This window comes from Falco naumanni, chromosome 4, assembly GCF_017639655.2.
Source record: "Falco naumanni isolate bFalNau1 chromosome 4, bFalNau1.pat, whole genome shotgun sequence".
In the NCBI taxonomy this organism is placed as follows: domain Eukaryota; kingdom Metazoa; phylum Chordata; class Aves; order Falconiformes; family Falconidae; genus Falco; species Falco naumanni.
Window position 1 is genome coordinate 92,917,114 of NC_054057.1, and position 23,053 is coordinate 92,940,166.

At 44.0% G+C, this 23,053-nt stretch overlaps 1 protein-coding gene and 2 long non-coding RNA genes across 6 annotated transcripts in view; 1 reads left to right on the plus strand and 2 right to left on the minus strand.

The window, feature by feature from the left end:
- CNTN3 (contactin 3) overlaps nt 1-5,957 on the plus strand; it is a 109,271-nt gene extending 103,314 nt beyond the window's left edge. For both annotated transcript variants that reach the window (XM_040592903.1, XM_040592904.1), the window contains 3 exons: nt 1,165-1,277; nt 3,137-3,305; nt 3,909-5,957. In XM_040592903.1, coding sequence (XP_040448837.1) covers nt 1,165-1,277; nt 3,137-3,305; nt 3,909-4,009 — 383 coding nt within the window. In that variant the 3' untranslated portion in view covers nt 4,010-5,957. The remainder of the gene's footprint in view (nt 1-1,164; nt 1,278-3,136; nt 3,306-3,908) is intronic.
- LOC121087637 lies at nt 498-8,510 on the minus strand. Of its 3 annotated transcripts, none has more exons than XR_005827688.1 (5): nt 6,777-8,228; nt 3,891-4,026; nt 3,405-3,491; nt 1,975-2,690; nt 498-551 (listed from the first exon to the last, which is right to left on the minus strand). It is a non-coding gene; the product is annotated as an uncharacterized LOC121087637 (long non-coding RNA). The 3 variants fall into 3 exon arrangements; XR_005827686.1 differs by lacking the exon at nt 498-551 and adding an exon at nt 8,408-8,510 and having other exon boundaries at nt 1,311-2,690; nt 6,777-6,934; XR_005827687.1 differs by lacking the exon at nt 498-551 and having other exon boundaries at nt 1,311-2,086; nt 2,529-2,690.
- Nucleotides 8,511-9,517: 1,007 nt separating this feature from the next.
- Nucleotides 9,518-18,841, minus strand: LOC121087587. Its single transcript, XR_005827661.1, has 3 exons — nt 18,754-18,841; nt 10,888-10,987; nt 9,518-9,633 (listed from the first exon to the last, which is right to left on the minus strand). It is a non-coding gene; the product is annotated as an uncharacterized LOC121087587 (long non-coding RNA).
- Nucleotides 18,842-23,053: the final 4,212 nt, after the last annotated feature.

Below are 23,053 nucleotides of genomic sequence, written 5' to 3' on the forward strand. Positions count from 1 at the left end.
GTAAAATAATCTCTTACATTTACAAAAGGTAGCTATTAGCGCATCAGGTTAAATCCTATTTAGTATATACAACCAGGCAAACACTGCCAAAGAAATACCTGTGAGTGGTTGTTTGACTCGAGAATAATTCTTTTAAGTCTCGCTCCTACATTTTTGTGTCTGCTTTAAGAAGTATAATCAGGTGGGGTTTGATCTGACTGCTCATGGAAAGAAGGTAGGGAGCTACCTGCATGAAAGAGTTTAAAAATAAGAGGAGAAAAAAACCACATCAACATTCCTGTGCGTGTGCTTAAAACCACTGTCAGTGTTCAGTACTGGAACCTTCAGCTTCAAAGCATAGCATGGTCCACCTAAGCAGCAGTTGCCTCCACTAGGTGACAGCAGCAGTAAATTGTTTTCCTTAACACATTTAGAAAAGATTTTAATCATTGATTGTGTCACTGTGTGACCCATTTCTGGGAAACCAATTTGAGGCATCTTAAGAGGTTTGTACATACCTTCGCCTTCCCTGGAACCTTGGCAGTTTCAAGGTATATTAAAGCATACAGCTCCTTTTGAAAAAAAAAAACAGTCTCAGATTGTTAAGGAGCAAAACCACCCAATGATTTACTTGTCCAAAGCCCACTGTTGTTCCAGCTGCAGATACAGAAATGGTACAAACTGCATTTCAAAGTCACCATTCGAGTTAAAAGAACAACAAAAAAACCCCATCAAATATTTTTACATTACAGAGATGTTAAAGTAAATCAGCATACATAGATTTGGATATTCACTAAGGCTGTATCTAAAAAACAATCTATTAGAAACTATTTGCTTATTCTTGGCAATATACTAAAACCAGAAATTGTTAACGTCATTGCTTTCATTAAGGTTTGTTCTAATTGATCACCCACGTCCTAAGACGTAAGCTCATGCCTGGCTGTATTTGATGAAGGTCCATCAACAGATAATGCAACTTCAGAAATACCATTTACGTGCCATCTATTTTTCCTTCCTTCTGTTTTTCAAATTTAGTCTCTGAGCCATGCAGTGTACAAACAAGGCTGCATTTGAGTTGCTTTTGCATCTGACATGTAATGACAGTCAGTTACCTGAATTTCCTACTGTAGAATTAATTTAACTGGCATTAGTGATTTAAGTCGTGCTTTTATTATTTATTTGAAGCACCCAGTCAACCACCAGGAAATGTTGTGTGGAATGTCACTGACTCTAGAGTAATCCTCAGCTGGGAGGAAGTAAGAGCTATGGAGAATGAGTCCGAGGTGATTGGGTATAAGGTAAGTGAAAACAGACCAGAAAAGTATCTGAAAACAATCCACAGTTCGCTTTTTGCTGTCTTATCTGCAAGGCAGCAAGTTCAGAGGATGCACAGTACCACATCTAAAGCATTTCAGTAGTGTCTCCTTTGTCAAAAGATGTTAAATCATATTCTGACAACGTCTCATAAACCATGGTCCTTTTACCATCAATGGTACACTAAACGCCTTGTCCTCCTCATGCAAACACAGCTGGGGAGCTGTGCTGCCAGCTCTTGGGCTCTCACCCAGATGTACGTAACACTTACTGTATAGAAATGTGTAACTCTAACCCAAATGTATAACATTTTGAAAGAAACCAAACAACCCAAGATTTAATCGATGGGTGGTTTCATTTGCTGGCCAGGTGTATTTATTAGTACCACATATATCAAACTGATACTCTTTAACCTTTTTCTTCTTACCTACTGTAGGACATGCTCATTGTCTCAATTGCTACATCTAAAGTTAGAAATCACATTGCTACTCTAAATCTGATTGGCACAAAAATGTACAAGTATTTAAGTATGTCATATGTCTGAAGTGTGGTTAAGAGCACAGCTGAGGGTGTTCCTGATGAGCTGCGTACAGCCGGATCCCACACGATATGTTCCTGCATAAAAGATACGCACTGAAGGTCTGACTGTGCCGTGTTCTGAGTTGTATTGGCAAGAAATACCTGTGGACGTAGGATAAGCCACCTAGTTCCATAGAGGGGAGCTGCCCTGAAAGCGTACTGTGTGGTGTGTCGGACTGTACGCTCCCATCTCCCACAACAATTCCAGGGTCCCCTGTGAAGAGCAGACATTGTTAAGTACACAAGGATAAGAAGAACTTTGATAAAGCTGGTTAATTTTACGGAAGGAAAGCACTTAGGGGTCAGGTTGGCCCCAGAAGGCAAGCGCAGTACGGTTAACAAAGTCGGCTTGCCGGGAATGGAAGAGCCAACAGCTGATGCTGGATGCTGAGGAGCCCTAGGGCAGGTGCTGTGGAGCCGAGCCACGCGGCTGCAGCCCTCCAAGAGCATTGGGGAGCGTGTCTCCAGGGCACCAGTGTGTGTAATTCCCGTGGCTTTGCATTATTTATTTTTTTTTCCATTTCATTATTATTGCCATTATTCTGGGGGAGTTGCTGTTATTTGCAGTGGGAAACTCCCCTGCTTGTCAAATTTGTGGAACTCTGCCAGGTGAATACATTGGATCCATGTTTTTTTTAAACTCTGCCAGGACATACCTCTCTCTGCGCCTAGCCTCGCCCCTGGTGCTGGGGAAGCCGTTGGGCTCATCAAGCCTTCAGGACAGGAGAGAGCCTGATGTTGCTCTTAAATCCCTTCTCTTGTCCGATGGTATTGAGCAGAGGGCTCTGGCGTTCAGATGTAGCTCCCGTTCTTAAAACCTAGGACACCATTGCAGTTAAGTTTCATGACAGAACAATCGTTCAGCACTTGCAGAATATCTTCCAACATTGTCTGTAATGTTGATTAGTTCTTTACTTCCCAAACTACATGTTGGCATAAGAAGCTGATCTAGATAATGAGACATTCCAATCGGTGGGGTAATTTATCAAACAACACATTGTTAAGATAACAGAATATATTATTCATCTGTTATCATTATACATTGTGCCATATTAGATTAAAGGTGGAATAAAAGAGTTTGATTGATTTTACCTTCTTTCTTTAAATGTAATTCTGCCCTAGAATATTCACCAAAAATCAGATTTTTTCTGTTGTCCCATCTTTTTAAAGACTGAAACCTTGTTTCTGAGAAACACAAATAAAAATTGCAGGGCAGGTCCTAGTGGAAGAAATGACACTCTTCAGCTGTTTACTGGTGTTGCAGGTTTTGTACAGGACCAGCAGTCAGACCAGCATGAATGTGCTGAACACGGACAAGACAACAGCTGAACTTCTGCTCCAGTTTAACGAAGATTACATTATACAAGTAAAAGCAACAACTGATGGTGGAGATGGCACTAGCAGCGATCAGATCCTGATTCCCAGACTAGCTAGTAAGTTGAAGCTGAATCACTATGATTTTGTCACGTGCTTACGTAGGGTCCCCAACCCATACTAGAACCTCCTTTATACCGACCATGGTACAGGGATACACGTCTCAGCCTTGGTGTGGTGAATCATCACTAAGTTTGCAGTTGACACCCGGCAGTTGTCACAGCTTGTCTTTGCAGGAGTTGAGTCTTTATTGACGGGGAGAAAAAAAGAATTAATACTTGTATGTTGTATGGTAATAAGGTAGTAAAAGGAAAAGCAATTAACAGTTTTCATGCTGTTATGCACGACAAACTTCATTCTATTGAACTGGTAAATTACCATGTAAATTGGCATTAAAAACAGGAGATTTTTTTTTTTAACTTTTTCTCCTCTTTTTTTTTCTTTGTATTATTGCCTTGAAAGGAATGACCATTTGTACCGTTTCGGCATTTTGCAAGGCAGTTCTCTAGTTTTAAAATATTTACTCTATTTTTGTATGTTTTCATTGCTTCTCAGAAATAAAAATTTATAGTAATTTTTGTTCAGCATCTAGGAAGGGTAATAATTTGGTGCAGCAGACACTCATGCTTTCATTTAATCCTGACCTTTTTCATTTGTCACAGGTATGGATGCCAGAGGTTCTGGTCCATCAGCCTTTAATATCTTCAGTGTATCCAGCTTCTTACCAACAGTATTTTCCTTGGCCCTTAATTCAGTGTTGTGATGATACATTCTCATTTGCTGAGGAAAAAAAAAGATAGAATCGGTTATTACAGAAAAGTGCTTTTTAAAAAAAAAACTGCAGTGGTTAATGCATGTTTTTCTTCTATCCTGACGTGTTTTTAAATTCTTTGTATTTCACTGTAGGTTGAAGTAAAAATACCGTGTAAAGTTTAGCAAATCCTTTAAAAAGGAATCTAAAATGCCTTAATACTTGAACCAAAGGAGTTTACATACTACATACTTCAGATGCAATGTAAGGAAGAGGGAGAGCAATGGCACTAGGATCAGAGTTACAAGGAAGAGCTTAGTCCAGTGAGAAAGTCCAGTTTTGCAGTGAGACTGAAGTGTCTGGGGTATGTTCTGCATTGTTGTGGTAACATCATTGTACATACAGGATGAAATCGGGAGACATGGCGTTTCGATCAGACGTTAACATGTTGGCCAAGCGGCCGTTCTTTAAACAATGTCATAATCCAGTAGGTTTGGATCAGTTTTTCTGATGCCCTTCACAGAGGTTACTCTAAATCTAAACAGAAATCAAAGCTGGAGAAAAGTCACAGTATGGACGTTAGTTTTGCACAGTCCACACTGTGGTGTCCAAGAGGCACAGCTTCCACTGCTACTCTTAAGAAATAATTTCACAGCTGTGTCTCGAAGGCTCTCTGTTTTATCACAGCCTAGGTTTACGTACCTTTTCAAGTACCTAACCTTCCTCTCCATCAATAGATTTTGAAGTTAATTTCCTTATATCCCCACCTTATATTTCTTAACCACGTTCTTTATTCATAACCAGATTCTCCCACCATCATTTTTATTGCCCTTCTTTGAACTCCTGTCAGTGTGGTTCAGTAAAAAAGGGCCCAGTTGTAAGCATTATTGAAATGCAGTTGCACCACGGCCTTATGAAAAGGGACTACTACCCCCTCCTGACCCGGTGATGTGGTGCTTCCAAATATGCAGCCCCAAATTAACTCGCCCTTTTGTCTGCCACACTGCACACTGTAAACTCACCTTTAATTCCGTGTTAACTCTCCTTCCTGCTGCTTTTCAGCCAATTCAAAACTATTTCACCTGGTCTGTCACTCCAGTGTACCCCCATTACTGTCATATGATTCTGGTAAGTTTATGGCAATACTATAGGTTATAATAAGAATTACACAAAGACACTTCAGGCTTGCTATTATAGAGAAACCTATGCTTTCTGTCAGAGCAATATATTAAAGATACATTAAACCTGGTACATTTGACTTCTATATTGTGAATTGAGTCAATCCAGCCTTTTAGACACCTTTTAGAGAGCTACCTACATACATGGTAGAGCAAGTGTTCATGTGACATAAAGCATATCCTTTTAAAGATTTTTTTTTCTTTTTTAATCTCACAGTATTACTACAACACACAGAACTATTAAGGGAGAGAACCAGGATTAATGAAATTAAGGTAGCACTGTAGAAAAAAATACCTTGATATGCATTCAAATATCAAAATACCTTATTAGTATCACATCCAGATGGAAATACGTGCTAACTGTTGAAGTAAGCAAGATCTGTATATACTGTACATATATAGTTATAAATGGCTAGTTGCTTTTCAATGTGGCTAACCAGTGATGTTTTCAGACACTGCAAATGGGGGGGGGGGGGCGGGTGGGAGATGGAGAAACAGGTGTTACTAGTAAGTATATAGTTATGTTTCATGCAACAAAGGGTGACTCTTTCTATTCTTGTTTCACAGAATTCTAGTTCATGTTCCTGTATTGCCATTTTCATGCGATTACATTGTATTATTTAATTTCTAGTTATATATCTCCATGAGATATGTACAGAGTACCTTGTTTCATATTGAAAAGTTTGAAATTTATCCTTAAACTTTCAGTTGTGTGTGTATCCTATGGTTATCTGTATGCATCTTTTTCTATTACTCTAATAAAATATTTATTACATTGAGGGATACTAGAATATTTCAAAGTATTATTGCTTCTTCGTATTTTATATTTGCACATATGAGGATTTACTGCACCTTCAAGAGACTTCTGCTAACGGGCACTTCTTGGCAGGGTAGGTAGATGTTTCCTTTGCAGTAGCTTTGCTGCCAAAAGAATAAAACCCCAACCTATATACCAGGCCTGCTTCTACAGATAGCAGGGCAGGAGGGAAGAGAGGAGTAAGGACATAAATACGTCCCAGTTTTGCCCCAGAGGAGTCAACATGCGTGGGGCAGGGACCCACAGTTGTGCTTGAGCTTCCGAGCTCTACCTCTGCCCACAGGTTTGCAGCACGATGGACAAAAAGCCATGTGCCTTTCCCCATCTGTCTAATTAGGCTGTTTCCTCTCCTCTGAAATTTAAAATAAATAAATAAATCGTGTAATTATATTGAAGAAGAGTTACTTCTTTATGATAATTTATTTAGTATATCGCCACTTAGCATTAAATTTCATGGCCTGTTTTCCCCTGCAAATTGCCTGTTCCTTACACGCTGCAGCTTTCCAGCACTAAACCTTTCTCCCTGCAAACACAAGCAAACCAGAACTATGTATTTTAAGTTTTTAAAGCATGGCTTCTACCTATGTAATGGTGCTGCAGTAAGGGTTAACAGTAATCCCAACACGCTTACAGTTTTCCTTGAGTAAATCAGGTTTTCCCTTTCAGATAGTTGTAGGTGGCACCTGCTCTGTTTCCCCCAGTGCTCAGATTCACCTTCCTTTAAATGTTCTTCTGTTTGTTCCTCATCTCAGTATTAGTGTGTGTTTGGGGTAATAAAACTGACCTGATTCTCCAGGAAGAGTTCGAAAAAAGTAAGTTGCTGTTGGGAAAGCATAGGAAGAAAACGTGAAGAGCCAGTACTGGGGGAGGGTGAGGGGTCCCTGAGCCAGCCCACCTCCTGCAGGCTTTTCCGGAGCAGCTCCTGTGGTTAGCAGTTCAGTCCTGGGGAGAAAAAAAAAAACAACAAGAAAGAACAAAATCAGTGATAATGAAAAACTTGAATAACATTATTTGTGTGACGGGAACTGTGGATGAGGGGGAAAGTATTTCTGCCATTCTACCTTCACCTGTACTTGCACCAAAAATAGGCAGCGCTTTTATCACTTACAATTGCTGTTATTTAAAATCCAGTAAGAATAGTAGGCTTTAGTCATCGTTTTTAGGAAAACACTATTGTATACTATATTTTCAATACCCTATCCAAAACCAGCTGTATTCCTCCAAGCTATTCCGTAATGCTGAAGGCTGCCAGAGCAAAGCCAAAAGCTGGGCAGAGGAGGGGCAGGCGGGAGCGGGGAAGGCGAGCACCTCAGCCCGGCTCCCCACGGCAGGTAGGCATTGTCCCACGGGAGCGTCCAGGGGGCTTCTCTGGGAGCTGTCGGTGCGACTCAGTGGGGCTTTTTGGACACTTAATTCAAACTGTCACTGCAAAGGAGAAAGGCGACGCGAGTCCTGCCACCGGCTGGGTCCACACGCCACGGGAAAAGGAATTTGATACAACTTGAAAAAAAAAAAATGTTTGCAACTGTGTGTGCCGCCTCTGGAGCTTGGAACAGCATTCGCTGGAAGGCGATACGGGAGTGCTGTGGTGTGGGATTTGGAATTCTGGAGGGTGAGGGCTGGTTTGGGGGTTAGTTTAGGGACAGGTGTAAAGCTGCACTGCTCTGTCCCCAAGATCTGCGTTCTAAAGGGTTTCTTCTGCCACCTGAGTAGTGTGGGGTTTTCATTCTTTCCTGACAAATCCGTATGAGGGGTCTTGATGATTCCTCCTGTGCTTCTGAAGTTTGAATTTCTCAGAGGTAACTGGTTATAAGAATTAAAAAACAAAACAAACAAAAAAACCCACACACAACCTTTTTCCTTGGACGGTTTACTCTGTTGAATATGTCGCAAACATACAGGATCCTCCATGAATACAAAATGAGTTAAAAACTAATATCACTTTAGCCCTAAGAAATACTGGAGATCTCCATTTTCTACTTAATTTGCCTTTCAGTGGTGGAATGCAGACGTGGGCAGTGCCTGTCAGGTTATATATGTTATGTCTTAATAACAGGCAATAAAGCAAGCTGTCCTGCGTGAGGGAGTGCATTAATCTGACAGCTTTCTGTCTGAAATAAATAACAATGGAATATTGTGAAAATAAAATGAGTTTGTAAACAGGCACTCGCTCTCTTAGGAAAAACAACCTGCTCGATTGTTTTATGCTAATGCTTTGAACTCGTGAAAAGCAATAAAAAAGGATATGTTTAGCAGAGATATAACTGAATGTCCGTTATTGTTGTTCTGTCGAGCCTGCTGGATAAAAAGAGGCACTACTTTTTGTCAGATCTGATGCACACATAGCACAAGCCGCAACATGACGTGGGGGAGGATGGTGCACCTCTTAACTGTATCTTTAGCTATCAGTCTTACCCTCTTAGGAAAGAGCTTTTCTGCAAAGACCTCTCACAGGTTGTAGCTGCCTCCCCGGCGTGCGTACGGCTCGGGTCTCACCAGGAAGAGGGACGTACAGCCCACAGAAAGGGAAGACGTTTGTCTTTTTCCAAGCTGAACACCTATTGCAACAGCCTTAGCGAGCGCAGGCTGCCTGCACCCTCCTCCTTCTCCAAGGTGCTATCAGTGTCCCACCTTCGACTCGTTAGCCCTTTCCAAGGCCAGCCAAGGATGCGGACACCTCGTCAGCATCGGTGGGACTGGTCACTGCCACACCAGAACGCTGGCCGCGGGGTGCAAGGTGCAGACAATCCCAGCAGGGACCTGCCCTGCCACCGCACACTTCCAGCATCCGCGGCCAGCGCGGTGGGTGCCACCCGAGTAGCTGAGGGCATCTCACCTTTGCCGGGGGAACACAGCGATGGCTGGGAGTTATCCTGGGACTACGCCTGTATGTCTGTGCATAAGTACACTTCCCGCAAATACAGAAAGTTGTCAGTCTAAAAATAACCCTAGCCTGTCACCAATTTTGAGTCTGTTTTGATGTTTTCCTCTTGCCGACAATGGCTGCATGTTGCCAGTCCCCTGGCTCTGTCCTGCCTCTCGCGAGGTGCATCAGAAATTTCCCCTTCCCAACAGTCTGATGTTTCGATGAACAAACATTGGCCTTCCCTTCCATGGGTCCTCTCCATCCGCTTCACCTGCCATGTTGCAGTGTCTGAGGGCACTGACTGTAATTCGTGCCATGCTCTTCGTTTGCTTTGGTTTCAAACTCTGTTTTGAGACTTGTTTGTGCATGAGAATGTTTTAGTATTAGAATTTTCACAAGACCCTCATGTGCATCTTTCCTTTGTTTTTTCCCCATTGTTAAGGGTCAAGAATCCTTGATAAACCCATTCAGTATTAAAATTTCTTTTCTTGAGCTCCTTGCTGATTTTTTGAGGTAAAGAAATAGCTTTGAAAGTCTTTTTTTTTTTTTTTTTTTTTTTTTTTTAAATGCACAAATACGGGAGACATGCCAGTAACTCTATGTAGCATTACTAAGACACTTTCTTCCCAATGTACCCAAGATTATTTTCTTACCCTTTAAAAGCATAATTAGTCCTGTGAGGTCTGGACCATGCCTGCTCTCTGTGCTGTGCTCTTCATTCCATCTTGGCAATTAATTCCCTTTGGGTGGGAGAACATCAAGGCATTGGCAAATCCTGAAAAAAGAAGAATCAAAAGCATCCCGTTAGGAGCTGATAGAAAGGATGCAACTTCAAGATATTAATTAATTCGTCCCATAATAATTTAAACTAAAAGCAACTTCTAAGACAGGGGGACATCCCAGAACTACCCACTAGAAAAGAGCAACTTTTGAGAGACACCATCTCCTTGCTGCCCACTCAGCCTCCAGTCTCCCAAATCCCGCGCTCCCCGGGATGCAGTGACCCGGGATGCAGTGACCTAGCTGCAAGAGGAGAAGAGGCAGAGTCACTGCTCCCCCTCCACCGCCAGCTGCGGGTGCAGGACTGGGATCCTCCAGCAGCACACACGGAGGGGTTGCGCGCTCTGGGGTCAAAGGTGGGACCTAGAACCTGCTACCGAACGACCTGGCCATCAATAAAACCGCAAACATTAAAATGCTGCCTTTGAACGAAGGTGACCGGCCGCTGCACTACCACAGCAACTCCCTGAGCACTACCACAGCATCCTCCTGCCCCGGGACGCAGGGGCCTCCCCACCAGCCACAGAGCTCCAACACACTCAGGCAGCCCCTCTGAGCCCACCTGGGACTGCCAGGTGCTCTGAACTCTGCTCTGCAGCCCGAAATAGAAGTGTGGATTGATTTTTTTGATTTTTTTTTTTTTTTTTTTTTTTTTTGGGGGGGGGGTCGCCTCAAGGGAAGGTGCTGCAAACATTCCCCTGAGGTTTGAGCACCTACACACGCTCTCCGTGCCCGTTAATTTAGCAGGAATACTGACAGGAAAGCCATTCATCGGGATTGCTCTCCCCAGTGAGTTCGTTTTGGAGGATCTTTCCATTTTATGCTGGAACACAAGCAATGACCTGTTACATCAGCTAAAGACATAAAAAGAAATTAATCCGAGAAAATAAGGGAAAGCCCTCTCTTTCATGCCCTTTATGATACAAATAATATTTTTTCCAAACTGAGGACCTGTAAACAAGTCTATGTATTTAACAAGAATTTCTCTCATTAGCAATCCAAGGAGGGCCATGGTTAAAGCAGACAAATTAATTCCATTTTTGTCACACTTTCTAACATTGCCACCAAACTGAGGCATTTAAAGTTACACTTGTCACAACACTAATTATCTATCTGAACAACAGAGTTCTCGGCTGATTGAATGAGTTCGTCTGCAGTGAGATCATTTCATCAGCTGCATCTGATCGTCATTACTTTTTGGATACAGGATGTAAATCGACTATAATGACAAAAAATATGGCTTTGGTACCTTTACAGCAGCTTCATATGAGACAGAGGGGAACTCTTCTGCAGCATCCAAAAGCTTCTGCCCATGTACCGGAAAACAATGTCTTGGGGGGTTGTGTTGCCTTGGAAACATGAAAAATAAAGCACCATTAATTGCCTATTTTCAAGCAACCAGACTATCCAGTGCTGAGGGCCTGATCCAAGGCTAATGAAACCCTTACCCCAATTTCAGCAGACGCTGACTGATCGATCAGCCCTTCCAAACAAGGAGAGAGCCCAGGCAGAGCAAAGCTCAGCCAAGTTTTACTTCTGACCATGTTTCCTAAGAGTTACCAGAAGGCTTCAGGCAGACACTCAGAGTGCTGCTTTGCATCCTTGCCTTCATATCCATTACTTTAAGTCATGTTTACTTTTTAAAATACATGCTCTCTTTTTTCAGTGAGATACTGGCAGCTGACCTGATAAATATCCATACAAACATGTATACAAGATCTATATAAATCCCACGTATGCATCCTCTCCAGATAGGAAATTGTGCTAATAGTCCCAGTCGCTGGCACAGAAGCATGAGTTCAGCCAGACCTTCTGCTATCGTTCTTTCTGCCCAAAATACTGCCAAATAGCAGTCTTTACTATTATATTTTCTGTATAATCATTTTTAACTGTTAATTAAACGTTTTTTTAACTACAGGCTGCTTGCTTCTTTTCCTGCCATTAGTAGTGGTGCTTTGGTCCTAATTGTAAAACTCTGTGAAATAGGTGAAGACTAAAACCAAACTTTTCTTGTGGGAGTTTGAAGTTGTCCTAAAATTTTCTTTTGTAAAGACTGTTCGGCCCCCCTGCCAGCACAGCCCAAAGCAATCGGCTAAACCTCCCACCACAAAGGTATGGAAGGGTAAAATAATTCCAGTAAAATCTTTTTAATTTTCTGCAGGAATCCTTCTCATTCGTGAACTATGCAAAATATCTCTTTCATTTACAATGAATATTAATCCTTGCCTATCAACCAAAGCACAATTTTAGAGTATTTTGCACTCGTTCATATTCACAAGGTTGACCACCATCACTAAAGACCTTTGATGATGGATGGTCGTTTCAGACTTGGCCCAGGGTTTAACCCAGCAGTACCCGACACCACCGGAATCATTTCATTAAAGAGGTGCCGGGGCGAGGTCCCGTGTGCCGCACAGCCCCTGCAGAGGGGTGGTGGTGGGACCCCAGCGCCCGCAGCTGGGGGGTGACCCCATGCAGAGCACGAGCCAGGGCACAGCCTGGGCCAGTGCGGAGCCCCCCAGGGGACCCTGCCACTGCTCCCGTGGGGCGTAGCAGGGGACACAGCGAGGCCACATCGGCACCTACGACTGCATGATGGGCACACTCGTCCCCTCCAGCCCAGATCCCTTCTTGCCCCCACGGCCATGACCCAGCTTTGGCCTCGCCGTCGCAGCAGCTGGTACGAGAACGGGCACAGTTCAGCCACAGCCCCCAGCTGGCTTCACCACCCAGCCCCAGGAGCCCGACGTGCCCATCCCAGCCATACCTACGGCTTTTCCATCACATGCGTACGCTCCTACAGAATCATAGCATCTTTTAGGTTAGAGAAGACCTTTAAGATCACCGAGTCCAACTGTTAACCCAGCGCTGCGAAGCCCACCCCTGAGCCGTGTCCCTGTAAAGGGCTCTGCCCCACCACCACTGGCACCAGCACACACCAATTCCAGACCCATTCCAGTGCTTCCAGGCAAAGTGCACCAGCAGCATTGAGGTTAATGAGCCAAATAAGCCAAGACTGCGGCTCTCCAAGGTCTCTCCCTGCCTCCTCCCCACCTGAGCTGCTTCACCTCTTAGCATTCTTCTAAAGAAGCATACTTAACAATTTAAAAAAGGTAACCCACCAGGAACATCCATTTGTTGAAAAATCATCTAAAGCCAGACTCAAACTGTTTTCTCCATTGGCACTGGTCAACAGCTACAGCTGGAGGGCTTGTGTCAGACACTGGTGCTGGTCCCCAGCGCTCAGCGTGTGCGTGCTGGGGGAAAGCCACGGGGCCACCCTGCAGCACCCGCACCGGGCGTGCCCCGACCCTCCAGCACAGCCAGGGGACGGGGTCTGGAGATCCTGCCCACAGCACGGGGATGGGGCACAGCCACCTCCCAGGGAAAGCATCACTTTTGTCTTGTAACACTATGCAAACACAACAAATGCTATTTTTACATTTGGCCTCAGCTATTTTAAGCAAAAATTTGCTTTAAAAGACACCAAAAGACAACCTTTTCCTTTAGTTAGCCATCCATTTCTAAATGAGCTGTTTATATCGGTAATTTCGAGTTTTCTTTTCTCTCTCCAATTTTCCTCAGGAATAATGCCACTGGCAAACTCCATGAATCTCTTTGGAGTCTTTCTGAAGGTTAAACTAACTACAAGAAAGCGGGATCAAAGGGAAAAAAAAAACTTTATTCTAGAAGCACAGAAATATTTACATAACACAAGATAAGCTAGAACTCATTTCTACGATGTAGACACACTTGTAAAAAAAGTGTATAAAACCAGGCCATTTTTAGTTTGCTTGGGGAGGGGAGGAGAAGAGATATTTTTGTAGCTCATGTAACAGAAGAGAGACAAGGCTGGCAATCAGCACAGTACGTAATGCATCTAATTGAACAGATCCAGAGTTTCAGGGTTTCCTGCCTGAAGGAAAAGAATCTCTCGGAGCCATTTTGATGCAGAAGAGGAGAAGAGAATAAAGCATCCCGCCGCAGCCCGGGGCTGACGCCTCCTCCGGGCAGCAAACCCAGGACCAGGAGGAGCCCAGCTAAAGGTTAAACGTCAGATGACAAAGCTGAATATTGATTGGGAAGTCACTGCCAGAAACAATGGGATTGACGCAGGCAGCCCTCGGAAAGCAAGACAGGAGTTTTAGTTCGACCTCTTCTAAGCTGCTCTCTGAGATCCTCCGCTGTGACTGCAAATTTTTGCAGCCATCTACTGATAGCAGTGATGAGGAAGAATTCGAATTGATTTAGGGCTGGTCATTGCAGAACAATAATAAAAATGAGATGAAAGACATTTTTTTCACAACACATTTCTCAAGAACTGGCCTCTTTTTGGCCAGCTTTAGTAAATTCAGAATAATGGGAAGTTCAGTACGCTTATCAATATTTATTCTAACGAGTTCATCATCTCTCCTCACTGATGCACTGGAACCAAACCCATCAACATTTCGATATCAAACACCCACTTCTGCCTGCCCTCAGAGAAGCAGAGCCATCCGTTCTGCCGTTAATTAGCTATTCTCTAGGAAGAAACGTGAAAGGCCGTGCTTTAAATTAGACCCATCTGGTAAAGGCTTTCTTGAAAAGATGAGACTTATGTCATGTTTTGGAGCTATCAAGAGGCAGAGGTTTCCCAGCAGAGGCCATCTGTCCCAGATAACTGCTGCCAGCCCTCAGGATTACAAATTAGTCCATAATAATTGTTTATATGAAAGGACGACTGAAGGGTCAGGAGGCTGACCTCTGAATATGAACATCACGGTGGAATCTAATAAAAGCCCAGGTACTGAGATGAGGAGCGGGGCATCGCTTCCCAGCACCTCCCTCTCCTTCCAGGAAATTGCAGGACTCTTGCTCCTCTTTGGGTTCAAGCAAGAATTGAGATGATGATGCTTGTGGCCATTTTCCTACTTAACTGAGTATGTGCTAGAAAGTGTGGGACAGGTTCAGGTCCCTCCCTTGCCCAAGCAGTTTTAACTCAGTATCTGATTTTCTTGAAGTCTTATAGATTAGAACCCTCCCTTGCACCTACCTGAACTCCTGGCTGCACATCTGGGATGAAAGCCCAGCTTTTGGAGATGAAGCTAACGCAATTTCTAGACCTGGATAACGTGCTAACTAGGTTCCGTTACACGCAGCCCACGGCATAGTCACATTCAAGACTAAATCGCCACAAACCACACTTCCCAAACCACAGAGGAGTCTCAGACCACAGCCAGGCTTGGACCTGGTTTCCCCGCACCCCACCCCCCCCCCCATTCTACGTAGTTTCAATTAATTTCCAACGTGCCATGTGCTGTATTCTCTGGTCACAGTGCAGCTGAAGTGCAATCACACGAGTCCTGCTGTTACTAAAGCAGCTTCTGTCTCGCTGCTCTTATCGGGGCAGCACAGGTCTGGGACCAGCTTGTAAAGAGAGAAATTGCTTACATAATTTATGATGTCTCTTGTTGTCAAAATAACCTGACAAGCTTAAAAATATAAGCAGACACTGTGAGGAACAATATGCTTAAAATGTTGTGTTATATGGTAGTGGCACAGAATGGGAAACATTTGAAATTAGAAGAGAATAAAAATGAAAGGTATTAGAGAAACATCAAACACTTTCTGTATTTCACCCATCAATAATGCATCGTACTTTGTTTTAAAGACAGAAGATGATGATGCCCAGGTGGCTCAAGGAAGATATTTGAAGTTCCAAATAAACATTACTGCAAGTGGACTGTGCTGGTGGCATGTCACCCCTGGAACCGCCAGGGAAGGACCTGGCAGACAGCTGCAGCACACGGGCTCTACAGGCATCTCTCCTTCGTGAGAAGAACAAAGTGCTTGGACATCTACTTCTCCGTACGGACAGAACACCCACGTTACTTGAGCACAGTAACTTGTACACAGAAAAGATGCGCGAACAAACATGCCAAAAGGCACCAGAGCATTGTGTTTGCAGAGGAAAAATCTTCCCTGCACAGCTACAGCAGGACAGGACCCCAGGCTCCTGACTTCAGGATCTACTTACAGAGATGAGGAAAAATATATAAAGTATATAGACAGACAACTGAAGGAGCAGGGGGCTGTTTTCTGAACGCAGAGATGCTGCTGATTGCCAGGCTGCAGATGGACACCACGCGTTTTAGAAATGAGTAAGTTGTTGGGTTTGGAGTTTTTTTTACCACATCAGTTGGATTTCTGACTGTGGGAATCTTTTCCTCAGAGAGGCTCTTTTCATAGGAACAGCAGGGCATGGAACGGTAACAGCATGAAACGAGAGATCTTGAAAAGCAGCGCTGTTCTGCAGGAAGCCGTGCATTTGCATGTTAAGCTACATCTATTCCCTGAATGCTCAGACACATGAAAGCAACCCCAGATTTTTAGTTAGCAGCAGATCTTTTAGCTTCAGTCTGAATTTAAAGGTCATGCTTGTTTAGAGCTTTCTTTGCACTTAGCTGGAGCAGCGCTGCACAGCTCTCCTTGGGAGGAACGGTGAGAAAAGCGCCGGCACAGCCCGGGGTCACAATCCTGTCTGTAGCGCATGCTGTCTGACACTGGCCCCCGTTCCCAGCGACGGTGGCCCCGATACACTGGGATGTTGTACGAGAGACACTTCTCTGATATCGGTGACCTTAACAAGAGCTTTTTAGCACTTGTCAGGGCTATGACAGCTGAATCTTTTTAGGCATGTAAATGCAGCGCAAGTGGAAAGCAACTGAACAAAACCCACTGTCCTTTTCACAAGACACAGCCCTAAGGGGAATTCAAGACATTTAAACTCAATTTTAACCTTTCTCATCTTCAGAAATCAAACTTATTTTTGACCAAGCTGAAAGTTTCCTACCTGGCATGGAAAATTCTGCCCTTCGGCTTTGTGCCACGTCTCCCTCCCACCACCACTGGCACGACCAGCCCATCGGCCAGCCAGGGCTGCAGGGCAGGGACGCTCCGCTGTGCTTCTTGCTCCTCCTCATCCTCCCATGACGCCCTGATGAACAGTCCAGCATTGCAAGGTTGTCATCAACACCACCGAGCTCCTCAGTATGCCGTTTCCTCCCTTACTTCGGCACTCGGAAGCAGGTGAAGTGGGAGATAAAGAATAAAATTATGACCCTTGTCAGCATCCAAATGAGCAGTGCTGATGTGGCCGCATGTTTGAATATTCAGGAAAGGAGCAGATCTACACACTGGGTTTACTGACATAAATGTTGGTCTTGGCTATCGAATTCCTGGTGTTGAAGGGTGCAGAAAAATGATATGTATGCAGAATGGAGAAGAGGCAAGGTCTTGCTTTGCCTGCCAATATATAAAGGACTCGAGTGATAGTTTGTTTGCCTTTGTGACTGGATTGATATGGCTTATGGCAAAGTACCCTGCTGATAGAGATGAGCAATTAAATATCAATAGAAGCTAAGATCTTTGGATCTTCACCTGAAACGCACTGGGGAGCCGGTGGGGAAGGCCCCCTTGAGAGACTGATCCAACCCAGAAGGAGCGGACACCCTCCAGAGGGTTATTATTTCAGTTCGTCTGGACTGTTCATTTCTCTCACATATGCTGCCGACACAGCACATGGTCCCATCTCCTCTGGAGGTGGAACACAACTTCTGAAGCCACAAGGTGACAGGGGTGGGGACAGCTCTGGTCTCACACAGGCCCGTCAGTGACACACACCCCAACGCTGAGAGCTGAGACAAAAACCCCTCAGGCTTCCCAGCACAACTGCACGTGGCGGGACTTAAAAAGTCCTTTTCCATGATGCCTGCCTGCCTTCCCCTCCCTCAGCTTCCCCTTGTGGTACTGAGAGATGATTTCTCACATAAGCGAAGGAAAGTGCCTAACCTCAGAAGAATATTATTTTAAAGATGAGCATGCCTTACTCGGAAATCCTAGGTGTACCTGTTCAGCGCTTCACTGAAGGGCGAGTTCAGGTCTGACAGCAGCTGCTCCCAGGGGTACCGCCGGCGTTATGCCGGGGCAGTGGGTAGATGCAGATGGCGTCACCAAGCCAGCAGGCTTGCTTAGCAAGGCAGAACATCAACCTGGGGCTTTGGAAGACTCAGGTTCTGGCCTGCCAATTCCCTTGCACAAACGCATTTATGCTTTGGTCTGTTGCCTCCACAAGCACTGACGGTGCTGAGGCACCTGGTGTGCTGAGACCACTACTTATCCTGATGATGAGCGTGACAAAATTGCTTGGGGTTTGGATTTGGTTTTTTTAGCTGCTTGCTGTATCTAGGCAAGTCACTTGTCTTACACTTGGGAGTAAGATTTCTGTTGTTTCCTGCCTGTACACCTCCCACCCAAAGGCATCTTCTTCCATTATTGCCGTCCCTGGGCCACCCGTTCACGATAATATTTGACACTACAAAGTCTCGGAGGTTTGCTGTGTCACCCAGCACTGGAGCACCCTCCCAGCCCCAAAGCACCCTGAAAGATTCCATGTGCCTGCCTCCAAGTGTCCTGCTATACATCTGCCATATAGCACAGGACTATGGTCCGGACCAGACCACATGCTGAGGGGGGAAGAAGAGGAAAAGAGATTCTTCTTTTCCCTCTCTCACTTCAACAAATGCACACCGGGTCATCATGCTGGCTTATGGCAGCCGGTGCTGCCTTGCACCCCTTTGCAGCCACCTCTTCCCTCTCCCCTTGGGCAGGCCATCAATCTGTCACCATTCTGGGTCTCAAATGCTACCAGTGCGTGCCCCTGAACTTCCCCGGAACTCTTCTCCTTTCCAACTGCATCCTCTCCATGTGTGCTGCATTAAGCTACCCAAGCTTTACCGCTACATTTAGGGTACAGAGCAGAAGTTACATAAAGCAGCAGTGTCCCTGTGCGTAAGGCAAAACTGATCTTACGTACAGGATGGAAACACTTGTAGCTCACAATGGCCACCTGAAATGGGGCTATACAAAATTGCAGAGCACACCAAAATAGAGAAAACATATCTGACACACCTATAAAATGCAAATATTGCCTATTAATTTTAAATGCATTATTTTATGAGAAATGTGGTCATACTGCATTTAAATGTGTAACTATCTCAGAATTTAGTGCATCAGTTGAAAATTTTCATGGTCAAGATAAAAAAAAATAAAAAAGCTTTTAATCACAGTTACTCACTTTTAGCATGCTCATTTGGGGTCTGCTCAGGCTCTCGGGCACAAATAGCTCCGTATCACACAACATGTGAACGCTGTGGTCAGGAAGGATTGCCTTGGGAAAGAATTGAGAGAGAAAAAGAAGCTGAATCACTGCAGAGTCAGTATTTGGGGAATGCCGAGGAGTCCCTGTCAGTATGGCAGGCTCTAACGTGGGCAGCGCAAGCATGGACAGAGGCTGCAAAGTACAGAAGCCAAGGTTTACATCTTCATATAGAATATAAACGACTTTTTTACAACCCATGGCCAGCTTGGATACAGGGTAACTTAGGAGGCATGCTTAAGTTAGGAAGTCTACTTTCTGCTTCTGATTTTGGGCAAGTCCCCTTCTCCTCCTTTGTGTTTCCCAGCACAATTTATCATGTTCACCCTCGTGGGCTACTGCAAAACGAATCACTCCATATTTTGCACAGTACTCTGTAGATTCAACCTTACTAGTAACACTTTCTCAGATAGTCTCATAGGAGCAGCATGTAATTCTGAATAATCTCTCCCATTCACAAAAGATAGAAAAGTCATTAGTGGGCCTACACAAACAGGATTTTATCAAGTTATCAATTTTGGCAGAAAAAAGCCAATTCCTTAAAACAGAACCTTTTAGAAGCGAAAGTGCTCCTGATTAACAACAGGGTGAGAGAGAACTGGCAAAACCATTTAATTCTGGTATTCACTATGGAAAATCTGTAATTAAGTTCCTGCCCCACATCTCTTATTCACATTTTCATTTTTAAAAATGTTTACTTTTGTATTCTGCAAGGGGATGATAGGCACTTCCACCAAACCCACCGGTTTTCCTTTCAGCCTGGCATTCCTTTTGCCATCTGTGCTGTCGTGTTTCCCTTGGTGCGCCGGTCCCCACATAACGAAGATGCTTCGATCTACTGGTACAGCAGCACGTTGTTACCTATCGCTATAAGCACTGAGGCAGTGCCCAGCGCCGTACAGCCAGCAAACCAGACTTCACCGGGAGTGGTGGTCATCTATTAATCTATTACATTAGCATTATATATACTAATCTATACGTTATATAGGAGGGAGAACAAGCATTATATACAATACATATTACAGTATCATTAATCTATTACAGAAGCTTAAAAAAAAAAAATCACAAACTGAAACAGTGCTCTTACACATTAGTCCAAGACCACTAAAATACTTGCACATTCTTGATTTTCTGTAGTGATTTTGTATCATCACTTGAAAACAACGTTCATCATTTGGAATAAAACCACCAAAATTCAACAGCCTTTAACAAAGGACCCCCTAAGCCTTAGGTTGGTGTATATATGCAGTCCTGCTGTTCGAAAGGCAGGGACTCTCCAAACCTTAGCCAATGTGCTCCAGCCTAAAGAAATGAAGTTGTCCCACACAAACATTTCCCGAGAGTGGGCTTCATTCTGAAAAGGTAAAAAAATCCCCTGTGGCCACATCCCTAAGCTGGGACATAAGGTACCGCCATGCACATGAAGTTTAAAGTTATATGGTACAAAACGGGCATAACTATGAATGTTCTAACCCGGGAGTTTTCACCACAGAGCACTGTAATATGGGAGCAGCTTAGAAATGTTTTCTGTATGAAAACGCAAAGCAAGCACTCGCTGTCCCGATGTTCTTATGAACAAGTAAGTTATTGACAATATCTGGTTCTTCTAGCGCAAGTTCAAAGCCCACAAATGCAGCCTTGGACCATCACAGAAATATGGAAACTGCTTTTATAATAAAGATTTTTTTATGATTCTCATTGTAGGCTATTAGGCTGAGGGTCCACATTTGTAATTCATGTTTATAATTAAATTATTTACATAATGGACAAAAATGCAAAAGCAAGTAAGATACAGAGTAGAAATATTCATAGCTTCTTATTATGGTAAAAAAAGATGACTTCAAAACATAGCTTTAAAAATGAAGGCCAACATTATTTCTAGACGCACAGCTTTTAACGGTCTCGAAAACACACTCAAAACTAAACCAACGATAAGCAAATGTTAGAGATGCAATACATAACATTCCAGGCTAATACCCATGCAAGATAACATTGGGAAAGAACTGGGAATTCTTGCCCTGAAACCACAACGTCTTAGTACAGTCACAAAGAAGTTAGAAAGCAACATACCTGACACTTTTCCCTACACCTGCAATGGGCAAGAGAAAGCCCAGCCCATGAAAAGGGCTATTCAGTGGCCAGCCACGTTATCCTTTGCTTGAACATATGTAAATCTGGATAAACAAAAGACAAAAATGAAGGCTGATATGTACGTTTCCGTCTTCTCATCATGCTTGCATTGTTAAATGGAGGAACACACAGGGCTGAAAATTACCATGCAGGTGTTTAAAAGACATCCGCAAGCAGTTCTGCTATGGTCTAATTAGTGTTCTAATACATATTACAGTGCAGAGTCATCATTATTTCCTCTTCATTAGCTGCTGATATATAATGCATCTTAAAAAAATGTCTAACCCTTTTTTTAAATAAAAAAGAGCTTGTTTCTTCCATTAACATAAAAAAAAAGGCAACAGGAATATGATAAATGCATGCCATCTAAACTACATGCATTAAACATTAAAAACCAATGCACCATCTCAGCCTAATGTGCATTTGCAAATTATAAGATATGCTTGTCAATATTAACACTTGCACCAAATGCAAGGTTGTTTAGAAAGAAAACAGCAAAAAAAAAAAATCCTGCTGTCTTTTTGTAAATGCTGATCCCTGTTCCTACTCTTTGGAAAGAAAGAGACCACCAAGTCCACCAGAATGCATCCAAATTATTCAAGGCGTGGTCTGACCTGGTGGGTAGAGAGCTACAGATGTATCTGTCTTGTAGTCACTCTGCGAGAGCTCTACGCCAGCTTTAAATTAATTTTGGCTAGCGACAGCACTCCCCCTGCCCAAGCATACAGCTGTAGGATGGAGAAACTGCTACAACGCTGCCACTCCTCTCAGCTTCTGGGATGGACTTTGCAAGCGGACTGAGCTTGGCTGTGCTGCAGCTGACCTGCCCGCAGGACCCCAACCAGCTAGGGCAGAGCTAACGCACACCTGAACTACAGTGTCACAGCAGCAGAGCCCGGGTCTGCCAGAGGCTGAGAACACATCTGTCCGTCAGACACACCTGAAACATGTCCCCATGGGATAACCTGTGCCAGGGACAAGGTCGTCTCCCAGCTTGTTGGCCAAGTTTCTGTTGGTAGTACAGCGTCTTTGGTTGTTCCAGTCAAACTGGGGGTACAGTCACTTACCTAGCCCACCCTCTCCTGCTGTCCGCACATCCCCTAGAGAAACCTGATGATATTTTGGGAGATTAAGTGATGTGTCGAAGACCCAGCTCCTTCCCCTCCCCTGCCTGTGCAGGCTGGATACCCACAGAAGAGCACTAACAGACATCAAGGTATCGCTAAAATAAGACATTCCCTTTTCCATCTAAAAATTTCAATTCTCCGTCAAATGTTGAAAATTAAGATGAACTTACCAGAGGGGACAGCAGCTGAGGAAGGTACATTTTTATGCCTGCTTGGCCTTTGACGACAGCCCTTTAATTACAGCACATGGCAAGTCCTCAGCAACGTGCTAATTATGCCTGATCCCCCAAACTCAACTTAAAGCTTCTCTGCAGTTCTGCTCTCCCCCTTCCTGACAAAGCAATAACAGATGCTCCACAAACTGATCCCTTATGAAATGTAACACCAAGTCTATAATGAGGTTTAACTGCAACAACAACAGATTTTACTCTTCCTCTAGAGATCTACAGAAATCTGGTCCATTTTTAGAAGAATTCAAGCTATGGGGAGCAAAAAACCCTAAAGTTGATGCCAGTCACAAAGCTGATACAAGTAATAGAGACATCCGGGCTGCAGGGCCATGCCCCCTCGCCTGCTCTGCACCCAGCAGCCACTCAAACATGGATTTAGACCTTGAACTAAAAAACTGTGGGTGAATTCGCACCCTGCTGAAGCTCACTGGTATCTCACCAGTGACTTTGCACTGCAGTGTCACTCTGTCCTCATCGAGAATGAGCCAGGTTCATATCAATACCATTAAGCAGCTGGAAGCAGCTCCAGGATTTGCCAGGGACATTTCTGTCCCTGGCACAAGAAGACTTTTTTTTTTTTCCTTGGGTTGAGTGAACACATCACCTTCAGTCAAAATGAGAGGAGGTGCTCACCTGGGGCTGTCCCCTTGCTGAGGGACATGGCAGCTCACACCACGTTATACTGCTACGGGCGCACACCGACGTGGGGTCCAAGTCCCCTGGTCTCATGAT